At 43.1% G+C, this 12,590-nt stretch overlaps 1 protein-coding gene across 1 annotated transcript in view; it reads left to right on the forward strand.

Annotated features, from left to right (window-relative positions):
* The window catches only part of GLP2R (glucagon like peptide 2 receptor), a 135,418-nt gene that overhangs the window by 59,027 nt on the left and 63,801 nt on the right, over window positions 1-12,590 (forward strand). Inside the window, exon 8 of the mRNA XM_039501579.1 lies at window positions 11,462-11,522. Within this exon, the coding sequence (XP_039357513.1) occupies window positions 11,462-11,522 (61 nt within the window). The remainder of the gene's footprint in view (window positions 1-11,461; window positions 11,523-12,590) is intronic.

Consider the following 12,590-nt stretch of genomic DNA (forward strand, 5'->3'; position numbering starts at 1 on the left):
TGGGCATGCACAGTGCTGTCTCCCTCTCAGTGCCTGGATGCCTGTCTACCACATAATCCCCAATGTGGTCCATAAACGGGGAAGACAGAAAGACAAGTGCCTTTCTCACATGTGGGGCCTGATCCAATAGATGTGCTCAGAGTCCACCTACTGGATTGGATCCTATTCAAAATCTTGCCCCAAGAGAAGGAGGTGGTGGTGGCTTTTAGCCTAGTGGCTAGAACACTTGCCTGGACACACAGGTTCAGTTCCCCCTTCTACCTAATGGGGAGAAAGGATTGGCTCAGGGTCTCTCTCCACTCTCAGGAGGATGCTGAAACCACAGAGCTATGGGATGTGCTGCTGGGGTGTTCCCACAGTCTCTCCTGTTGAAGCTTTTCCATGGTGTATAAATACTTAAAAAGTCACTGGGCAAGAGAATGAGAATGACTTTATAACCTGCTAAGGGCACCCACCTGCAAGGTGGGAGACCCAAGGTCCAGTCCCCCTGCTTCATTACCTATTCAGTTTTTTATCCAAAGTGGAACAGGAGAGACAGATGGAGTACCATATCAGAGTATCATATCACTCAATGGCTACAGCACCCTCCTGAGAGGTTTGGGGATCCCTGTTCAAAGCCTTTCTCTCATTAGATATTTGGGGGAATTGAACAAGCCTCTGCACCAGATGACTGGAAAGTAACCAACGTAACATCAATTTTTAAAGAGTTCCAGTGGAGATCCTGGCAATTACAGGTCTCAGTACTGGGCAAACTGGTAGAATATATAGTCAAAAACAGAATTACCAGGCATAGATAAGCATCATTTGTTGGGGAAGAGTCAACATGGTTTTTGTAAAGGGAAATCATGCCTCACCACTCTACTAGAATTCTTTGAGTTGTCCACAAGCATGTGGACAGGAATGATCCGTTGATATAGTGTACTTGGATTTTCAGACAAAGTCCCTCACCAAAGACACTTAAGCAAAGCAAGTAGTCATGGGATACCATGGAAGGTCCTCTCATGGATCAGTAACTGGTTAAAAGATAAGAAACAAAGGGTAGGAATAAATGGTCATAGGAGGAGAAACTAAAAGATTATTTTTTTTTATAAAAAGATTTAGGGCTGTTGATTAATCGCACTTAACTCACACGATTAACTCAAAAAATAATCACAATAAAAAAATTAATCATGATTAATCGTCGTTTTAATCGCACTGTTACAATAGAATACCAATTTAAATTTATTAATATGTTTGATGCTAGTCTACATTTTCATATATATTGTATTCTGTGTTGTAATCAATATCAAAATGTATATTATTTTTATTACAAATATTTGCACAGTAAAAATGATAAAAGAAATGGTATTTTTCAATTCACCTCAGACAAGTACTAGTGCAAGTGCAACTTACAAATGTAGATTTTTGTTTTAGTTACATAACTGCACTCAAAAACAAAACAATGTAAAACTTTAGAGCCTACACATCCACTCAGTCCTACTTCTTGTTCAGCTAATCACTAAGACAAATAAGTTTGTTTACATTTATAGGTGATAATGCTGCCCTCTTCTTATTTACAATGTCACCAGAAAGTGATAACAGGTATTTGCATGGCACTTTTGTAGCTGGCATTGCAAGTTATTTATGTGCCAGATATGCTAAACATTTATATGCCCCTTCATGCTTTGGCCACCATTCCAGAGGACATGTTTCCATGCCGATGAGGCTCGTTAAAAAATAATGTGTTAATTAAATTTGTGACTGAACTCCTTGTGGGAGAATCGTATGTCCCCTACTCCGTTTTACTGCATTCCTCCATATATTTCATGTTCTAACATCTCGGATGATGAGCCAGCACATGTTGTTCATTTTAAGAACACTATCACTGCAGATTTCACAAAATACAAAGAAGGTACCAATGTGAGATTTCTAAAGATAGCTACAGCATTCAACCCAAGGTTTAAGAATCTGAAATGCCTTCCGAAATCAAAGAGGGACGTGGTGCGGAGCATGTTTTCAGAAGTCCTAAAAGAGCAACACTCCGATGCGGAAACTACAGAACCCGAACCACCAAAAAGGAAAATTGACCTTCTGCTGGTGGCATCTGAGTCAGAAGATGAAAATGAACATGCGCTGGTGCACACTGCTTTGGATTGTTATCGAGCAGAACTCACCATCAACATGGACGCATGTCCCCTGGAATGGCGGTTGAAGCATTAAGGGACATATGAATCTTTAATGCATCAGGCACATAAATATCTTGCAACGCTGGCTACAACAGTGCCATTAGAATGCCTGTTCTCACATTCAGGTGACATTGTAAACAAGAAGTGGGCAGCATTATATCCTGCAACTGTAAACGAACTTGTTTGTCTGAGCGATTGGCTGAACAAGAAGTAGGACTGAGTGGACTTGCAAGTGCTAAAATTTTACATTGTTTTAGTTTTGAATGCAGAGTTGTTTTGTTTTGTTTTTTACAAAGTCTACATTTGTAAGTTCAACTTTCACGATAAAGAGATTGCACTACAGTACTTGTATGAGGTGAATTGAAAAATACTATTTCTTTTTTTTATATACTGCAAATACTTATAAGCAAAAATAAATATAAAGTGAGCACTATACACTTTGAATTCTTGTAATTGAAATCAACATATTTGAAAATGTAGAAAACATCAAAAAATATTTAAATAGACAGTATTCTATTGTTTAACAGTGCGATTAATCATGCGATTAATCACGATTATTTTTTTTAATCCTGCGATTAATCGCAATTCATTTTTTAATTACTTGACAGCCTTAAAATATTATTAAAAGATTAAGGCTGTTCATCTTAGAAAAGTGATGACTAAGAGGGGATATGATAGAAGTCTATAAAATCATGAATTGTATGGAATAAGTGAATAGAGAAATATTATTTACCCTTTCCCTCAATACAAAAAAGGAGTCAGCTTATGAAATTAATAGACAGCAGGTTTAATACAAACAAGAGGAAGTACTTTTTTCACACAAAGCATAATTAACCTGTGGCATTCACTTCCATGGAATGTTGTGTATAACTGCATTCAAAAAAGAACTACATAAGTTCAAGACAGGGCCAGCTCCAGACCCCAGTGCGCCAAGCGCGTGCTTGGGGCAGCATGCCGCCAGGGGCTCTCTGCCTGTCGCCGGGAGGTCCACTGGAGCCGCGGGAGCAGCGGACCCTCTGCAGGCACGTCTGCAGGAGGTCCACCAGAGCCGCGGGACCGGCAACCGCCAGAGCGCCCCCCCACGGCGTGCCGCCATGCTTGGGGCGGCGAAATTCCTAGAGCCACCCCTGGTTCAAGAGGATTGTTCTATCAATAGCTGTTAGTCTAGGTGGTTAGGGATGCAACCCCATGCTCCAGGCAATCCTAAACCTCTGAGTGCCAGACCTGGGAGGGGAAGATGGGCGGATCTCTTCAGCATTGCCCTGTTGCATACATTCCCACTGAAGCTCTGGTACTGGCTGTTAGGGGGCTTATTCCTTCACCCTCTCACTTCCCTGGTCCTTCTCGCATGAACAGAGAGCAACAATACCCAAAGTCCAAGGCGCAAACAATTTGATGTTTATTGGGGTGAACTTCCAGCAAGCATTATTCCAGTTTCCTTCCTTAGTGTCCCTCTTCCCAGCTCTGACACCACAGAGCCTTGCCTGTGTCCCTGTCCCTGTTCCCATCCCCCCTTTAGCAAAACATGATCCCAATTTCCCCATCCGCAGTCCCTGTTCCCATTCCCCCCCCACCACACTTCCTGATTGACTTCAGACTATATAGCAAAACCTTAACGAATCATTTTACTGCAATTTAACTAACCAATCCTAACATATTGTAACATGGTTATTTAACCAATTATACCCCACCACCTTAATTGGTTTACACCCCCAACAAAATTAATTATACAGTAGACAAACAATTACAGAACCAGAGAGAGACCATGCAAATAAACATACAAAACAATACAGAAGTGAGGATTTCACAACTACATCTATACAGACATAAGGGTTCTCCAGCTGTGTCTATTGATAAGTGAGTTCTTGCCAGACAGGATGCGATCAAACTAAGTTTCCTTTTACATCTTCTAGGATCTTCCCTTTCTCTGGAGGTGATAGGAATATCAGGACAGGATTTTATTCCTAATAGCCCAATAGCACCTTTATTTCAATGTGACTAGTTTGGAATGTGAGGATGTGACCATACAATTCCCAGTTTATGGCTGCCTAACTACATCTTACCTGAAGGCCTTAGCCTGTCACAGTAAGAGAAGGCCATTACACAGACAGTGATTTTGATTCTTTCTTTTATACCTCTATAACTAGCTAGTGATAAGAATACACCTAAATTCTTAAAGTATAGGCCTTTGCAGACAGGCCTGAATATCTATATCCTAACACTGGCCACTGTTGAAGACAGAAGACTGGTCTGGATGGACCATTGATCTGACCCAGTATGGTCATTCTTATGTTCTTTAGTTCTCTAACCACTGGATTAAAGCTATGTCTACACTACAGATTAAGTTGGCATAATTTATGTCACTCAGGGGTATGAATAAACCACCCCCGTGAGTGACATTAATTACACCGACATAAGCGCCAGTGTGGACAGTGCTATGTTGTTGGGAGAGCTTTTCCAGCTGATGTAGCTTCTGCCACTCACGGAGGTGGTTTTGTTATGCCAACGGGAGAGCTTTCTCCCATCAACATAGAGCATCTTCACTAGACATGCCCTGAGAGTTATAAGATCAGTACCACCACCTCCTCCTCCAGCTGTTTTGTGTGGACTGAGGCAGGTGCCTAACTCATCCTCAAAATAAATGACTTAGGTGCCTGAGCCACAATACTCCAGGAGAGGGGTTCCTAACTGAATCACTAGCAGAGATAAGCACCTCCCTGCAGCCTGGACAGGCACCCAACTGTATGAGAAGGGAGGGGGTTTGGACACACCTCTTTTGTTGGCATCTCTCATTGGCTAGCTTAGGTGGCTTCCCATTTAGCGCACTTAATTTTGTGGATCACATTCTTAGGCACCTATCTCTCCCCATTCATTGTATTGGGAGCCTAGCACCTAACTCAGGCTTTGTGGATGGTTGTGTGTTCCTGTGATTTTCTAGCCACCTAAATGTTAGGAACTGTAATGCTCGGCAACACAATGCCAAGCCTAAATTAGTGATGACAAATTATAATGACAGAATGTTACACTTCTCTTTCTGTATGACTTCAGAAGATACAATTTTAGTCCATGTTCACTGGGTGGCACTATGACCACTGCTGTGGCTACTCCACTTATGAAGGCTTATGAGTCTGCTACTACCTCTGAGCTTACAGACCTGGTCCTTTACCTGAAGCAATAGCCGCTCATTCTTTTAAATCCAGAGGTCACAGTCATAGAATCATAGAAAAGTAGGCCTGGATGGGACCTAGTTGAAGCCCCTGCACTGAGGTAGGACTAAATATTATTCAGACCATCCCTGACAGGTGTTTGTCTAGCCTGCTCTTAAAAACCTCCAATTATGGAGATTCCACAATCTCTCTAGGTAACTTCTTTCAGTGCATAATTGCCCTTACAGTATAAGAAGTTCTTCTTAACATCTAACCTAAATCTCCCTTGCTGCAATTTAAGCCTATTACTTCTTGTCCTGTGCTCAATGGCTAAGGAGAACAATTTATCACCCTCCTCTTTAAAGCAACCTCTCAGTCTTCTCTTCTCCAGACTAAACAAATCTAATTTTTTCAGTCATTCCTCGGAGATCATGTTTTCTAGATCTTTAATCATTTTTGTTGCTTTCCTCTGGACTTTCTCCAATTTGTCCACATCTTTCCTGAAGCGTGATGCCCAGAACTGGACACAATATTCCAGCTGAGGCCTTATCAATGCTGAGCAGAGTGGAAGAATTACTTCTCGTGTCTTACTTACAGCACTGCTGCTAATACATCCAAGAATTATGTTTGGGTTTTTTGCAAAAGTATTACATCGTTGACTCATATTCCATTTGTGATTGATGATAAACCCTAGATATTTTCTGCAGTACTCCTTCCTAGGCAGTCATTGCCCATTTTGTATTTATGCAACTGATTATTCCTTCCCAAATGTAGTACTTTGCATTTTTTCTCATTGGATTTCATCCTATTTATTTCAGAACATTACTCCAGATGGTCAAGATAATTTTGAATTCTAATCCTGTCCTCCAAAGAGCTTGCAACTGAGACAGTTACTGAATGTATCCAGTTCAGGTATCCACATTTTAGAAAGAATGTTGAAAAATTGGAGAGGGTGCAGGAAAGTTATTAGGAAGATTGTAACAGGGAACTTGGAGAGTTTCAGCAGCCCAGTTGTAGGACCGCTGAGCTCTCAGCTCCTGGCTTGGTTGAGAACCCTCAGTCTTTAAGGTGGGAGAGAATAGGGTGACCCGGAGCCTCCCTTTCCACTGGGTCCCAACCCCTGAACAGGAGGAGCCCTCCCAGCAGGAAGTCTAAATCCACTTCCCTGGGCTACTTCCTACCAACGTCTGTTAAGTTTGAGGCACGGCACCTCTAGTCCAGTTCACTGGATGGCTTGCCTCCCATAGCAACCTCTTGTGGATCTTGGGTAGTGCCCTGCTGCGGTTCCAGACTCCTTCGGGTGGGGCAGGCACAAGTTGATGAAGCCAAACGCCACAATGTCTCTGGGCTTTGCTCACTCAGTTATCTCCAGTGCCAGAGACTCTTACATCTACTTTGCAGTGTCCCTTAGCTGGGGAGACAGTGCTTACTGCCAGATGGCTGCCTTGGCTGGCAGGCTAGTATCCCTGTGTCTCAGGCAGGGAGACAGCTAGATCCTGCCCCTTCACCAGTCAGTCCCAAACTGAGCCAGGCTCCCTCCCTTTCTCCCTCCTTCAGGTCTGGTATTGACTGCAAGTATAATGGGGCAGGGGTAGCTGGGCCCAAAGGCTCTCTTTAACCCCTACTGTGCTGGTGAGCAGTGTCTCTGCTTCATTACAGTGATACAAGATCTGGAAAACCTGATTTCAAGTAAGAGACTAAAGGAACTCAATTTCTGTAGTTTATGAAGGAGACATTAAAGAAGTGACTTGATCACAATCTCTAAGTACAGAGGACCTTCATTTATCAGATCTAATTGGGACCAAGGCCAGATCAGATTATTCAAATTTTTGGTTATCTGGAGAATGAGAAAGGGTGAGACTGCAGCACCATCTAGCAGCCACAGGAGAGTTTGCCTGCTTCTGGATCTGCGTGAACTGGTTCTTTGGTTAATATGGAAAGCTCACTAATGGAGGGTTGGATAAATGCGGTTCTACTGTGCTTATGGAGAGAGAAGAATGCTCATACTAGAGGGTTCTTTAATCTAGTAGGCAGAGTCATATGGTATCCAATGGCCATAAACTGAAGTCAGAAAAGTTTGAATTGAAAATAAGGCACAAATTTATAAGAGCATAGTAATCAACTACTGCTCACCTGTGGCAACTGTATTATGGTCCCACAGTCCTTGAAGAACAACATATTGGAACGGATACATAAGGGACACCAGAGGCCCACAGAATGCCAGGAGCCAGCCCTAACATCAGGGTGTTGACCAGGCCTATGATGGCAGTCCAACATCTTGACAGATGAAAGGAGATTTGACAAAGTCAGTCCATCATTGGTGCTTAGCAATGGTATGGGAAAAGAGGCTGATGCACGAGCAGCACACTTTCCCAGACTGGCTACAGGTCCACTCACCAGATGGAGTTTGGAGCACACTCTGCTTCCTGGCTTGCCTGTGGACCTCCATCTGGGCTCTCTGGTGGCTCTCTATGAAGACTGCACCAGACTTGACCCAGCTTCTCCAGACTGAGCAGTTGTGGGCAGGGTTCTTCCAGTTGTCAGTGGGAATGCTGAATTTCTTGAGGTCTTTCTTGACCTTGTTGCTGTATTGGAGCTTTGGCATTCCTCTGCATTGCGGGCAGTTCTTAAGTTGACCATAGAGCACAGCCTTTGGCAGAGGATCTTGAGGCATGTGCTCCACATGTCCCAGCCAGCAAAGCCTGCGAATGTCCAGCATAGTCTGCATAGACAGTAGGCTGTCTCTCAAGGATCCTCCCCATTCTCTCAAGGATCTTCTTATTGGTGATCCTTTGGTCCCAATTAACTCAAGGACTTTTCTAAGACAGTGGAGATGAGAACTGTTCAGTCCCCACTCCTGCTTGTAGTACGTAACCCAGCGTTCACAAACATAAAGGAGGGTACTAAGGACACAAGCCTGATAAACAGACAACTTTGTGTTCAGGGTTAGCAATTTGTTATTCCAAACATGTGAGGTAAGTTTGCCAAAGGTAACAGAAGCTTTCTCGATTCCATTATCAAGTTCCCTATCAAGGTTAAATGAGCTGGTAAGAATTGAGCTGAGATAGCAGAAGTGATCCACATTGTCCAGAGCTTCATTTTTGACATAGATTTTAGGTGGAGTGTTGGTACCTCGTGACATGACAGCTGTTTTCTTGATACTGATTACTATACCTGGCATCAGGCTGGACCAAAAAAACAGTTTGGAACCATGCAAGCCATGCAAAATAATGACAAAGACGCAACTCAAAGAACATCTCAAATCTATAGCATCTTCCAGAAGGCCTTGGATATTAATAGCACTAGTGCTGTATGAAGCAAAGGATCATACCAATCTGGAACCCATTGATAATTTTTCTGTATTAGTAAAAAAATCTACTTCTCAATAGATTCACAAGTGATCAGGACATAGAAAATGTATATAGGATGTCTTTTTCACAGGGGCGGCTCTAGGCACCAGCAAAACAAGCTGGTGCCTAGGGCGGCAAAATCTAGGGGGCGGCAAAAGGCTGGGGCCCCAGGTCATCCTGCCGCTGCGAGCCGAGGAGCAGCCCGTCCCCTGCTGCCGGGGGGGGGGGGGGGCGGCAGGCTGGGCCGGCGGACCTGCCGCAGTCATGCCTGCGGGAGGTCCACCGGAGCCCCGGGACGACTGGACCTGCCGCAGGCAGGACTGCGGAGGGGGCGCTCGTCCCGCGGCTCGGCTGGACTTCCCGCAGGCATGACTGTGGCAGCTCAAGCGGAGCCGCCGGACCCGCGAACCATCCGCAGCCGCGGGAGGTCCAGCCGAGCCACGCGGGACCAGCGGTCCCTCTGCAGTCATGCCCGCGGGAGGTCCGCTGCTCCCACGGCTCCAGGGCGCCTCCCGCGCATGACTGCTTGGGGCGGCCAAAAAGGTAGAGCCGCCCCTGCTTTTTCATTTGGACAATGGGAAGAAATAGTCACTGATAATGTGGCTACAGTTTGACAGTTCAGAATTGTGTGCTTTTGGGATACATTTCAAGCATATTCCTTTCAGCCCCCACCACCCAAAAGGGAGTGGACTATCAGAGAGAGCAACACAGATTGCTAAGAGATAGCTACAAGAAAATTATTCCAGAATAGCTTCACTGAAGAATAGGTCAAAACTACAGAAGTGTTATAATTACCTACCCAGGAACAAGGTAGTTTTCCTTTAAATAATTTGTGAGGCTACTAGTGGCACTCACTGTGTTCGGTGGCTGAAGCTTCTAGAAACCACTCAGAGCAGCAGTGTGTATTTAGCTAAGCCTGGCATGTTTGTGCATATTTAGAGACTCAGCTGTGTCTGTGAGGTGTCTTCATATTGTCTTTGTTATGTAACCAACAAAAGACACAAGAAAATTGAATCATAGAATCATAGAAGATTAGGGTTGGAAGAGACCTCAGGAGCTCATCTAGTCCAACCCCCTGCTCAAAGCAGGACCAACCCCAACTAAATCATCCCAGCCAGGGCATTTCCAAGCCAGGCCTAAAAACCTCTAAGGATGGAGATTCCACCAGCTCCCTTGGTAACCCATTCCAGCGCTTCACTACCCTCCTACAGAAATAATTTTTCCTAATATAACAACCTAGACCGCCCCCAGTGCAACTTGAGACCATTGCTAATTGTTCTGTCATCTGCCACCACTGAGAACAGCCTAGCTCCATCCTCTTTGGAACCTCCATTCAGGTAGTTGAAGGCTGCCATCAAATCCCCCCTCATTCTTCTCTTCTGCAGACTAAACAAGCCCAGTTCCCTCAGCCTATCCTCATAAGTCATGTGCCCCAACCCCCTAATCATTTTCATTGCCCTCTGCTGGACTCTCTTTAATTTGTCCACATCCTTTCTGTAGTGGGGGGCCCAAAACTGGATGCAATACACGAGATGTGGCCTCACCAGTGCTGAATAGAGGGTATCTCACTGTGTAATTTCCTGAGATGATTGTAACGCTCCCTGAGTGTACACAGAGTTGTGAAGTATTTTGCCACTACCTGCCCTTGTTGTGAAGCAGTCTTGTCTTGCCTGCTGTAGCTCAGCTCCCTGAAACTAACAGCTTCTGGCCACACTCAAGCACTGACTTCCAAGTCTCTGCAGACCTCACCTGCTCTGTGGGAGCTTGTGATAGACCCACAGCAACCCTCTAGTCCTCAGAGCACTCCCTGCAGTTTCCAGCCTTTGTCACTGGACACTCACAGAAATTACCTGGTAAGTTGTGCATGATGAGACAGTGTGCACACAGCTCAACTGGTACAACTCACAATCAGGTCCTTTGTAACAATACTGCACAGTTATATATTTCTATTGAAATAGTCATACATTTGTTATCAAAGGTTAAGTTTTAAGAGATAGTGAATAAGGATAATAAATTGAAACTGAAATGTTTACACATATAAACAAAACATAAAACACAATTCTAGAGCTACACTTTTTAATGGTTACCTTTTCTATTTAATAAAGTAGATTTTCTCCCAAAGATTTAGTCTTTGACAGAGCTGTTGGTTTTCAGTCAAAACTAGGATCAAAGCTGTCATGAACATCCCATACCTTTCCATGAGTTTCTTCCATGAAAGGATCACAGAATGTCTTACTTGTCCCGCAGCTATAGCCCTTTGAAGTGAACCCCAGTTGTTTGTTCTTTAGTGTAGTCTTCCCTGTTGATTTTGCATCCCCCATTGGTTCTGTATGCTGATGCAGCTTCCATTGTACTGACTTTCAATCCTTCATTTATATCCAAGACATGCTTTATCTGTTAGAATTCCTGTTTGTCAGCTCTGCCTTGTTACAGATTTTAAAACATATTTTCAGTAGGTATACATAACTCCTTATATAATGTCAGTACATATATTTCACAATGATCTTAATGATTAGTGTGTCACCATCTTTCATTTGATACCTTACAAGACACTTTGTATGGATGACTATTATCAAAACAGTGTGTTAGGAATAGTAATCTTGTCAGACATAACAGGCATTGCTGATACAGCGTAATGAACTCTGTCAGTTGGCACTAGGGATTTCTAAGGGTCACAATGATCCTGAAAAGAATGAAAATCATTATATGTAGGATCATCAAGCACAGCAGTAACATGTCTGTGTTTTGTACTGAACATTTTACAAACCTGGTTCTAATTTTCCTTTTTTCTTTCCAACAGTTATTCCAGTTCTGTTTGTGGCCCCCTGGGGAATAGCCAGATCAAAATTGGAAGACACAGGGTAAGTTACTATATAAAGATGATCTTATAAGATTGATTTGTTTGTTTTAATGGGTTTTTGGATTGTTTATAAGTTAGTATGCACAGACATGCTACTTTTCCTGCACACCTTTAACAGCAGAGGGCACTAATATCATCTATTAGGGAAGTTTGGCTTTATCCCATTGGGAACAGTGGGAGGTGCAGACCATCTTGAAGAATGGGGACATCTTCTTCCCTGAAAGCAGTATTTGGTTTGAGTCTTATTGAAAACAGTGGGAGAGGGCTGCCATTTTGAAAAAGTTCCAATATAAAGAATGACATATATGATCACTAGCCCTCAAGAAAATTCTTCAAAAGTAGTCAAACCATGAGATGTCAATTATATGCGAAGTATGAAGGGTCTGCATTATCCCCTTATTAAAATCATTCAGAACAAAAATGTTCTGGAGGGAGGTGTTACATTTATTAAAAGATCCATTTCTAAAATTAATTTTAACTCAAAAACTAATTCATGGACTGACTTGTAAATTCTCAGAAAATTTATTCTGGACTCAAAGAGTAAGTGCTGTAATTTTGGGAAGAATATGCCACGTACTTCATACATTTCAAAATGGCTGCATGTCTGCTTTAATGGCAATACTGAACTAAACCTTAACTAGAATCACAACCAAGCTTTCATGGTAAAAGACAAAAACACCGTATTTTGCAATGGTTAAGTGTCATAAATAAACAGATCAGGGTTAAGGTCTCTTTTACCTGGAAAGGGTTAACAAGCTCAGTAACCTGAGAAACACCTGACCAGAGGACCAATCAGGGGACAGGATTTTTTCAAATCTCTGTGGAGGGAAGCCTTTGTCTGTGTTCCTTGTTTGCTCTGTGTTCTCTCTTTGGATCTAAGAGAGGCCAGACATGTCTCCAAGTTCTCCTGGAGTAGTTCCTACTATCCAATAGCGAGTATTAATTAGAAAGGCGGATTAGTCTTATAATTTGATTTCTACATTTGCAATTGTGTGTTTGCTGGAGAAAATTCTTTATTCCTGTTTGCTGTTACTTTGATTATGCTGAGGAGGAGGGAGGGGAAGTCTCT

This window comes from Mauremys reevesii, linkage group 15 (genome assembly GCF_016161935.1).
Source record: "Mauremys reevesii isolate NIE-2019 linkage group 15, ASM1616193v1, whole genome shotgun sequence".
Classification (NCBI taxonomy): Eukaryota; Metazoa; Chordata; order Testudines; family Geoemydidae; genus Mauremys; species Mauremys reevesii.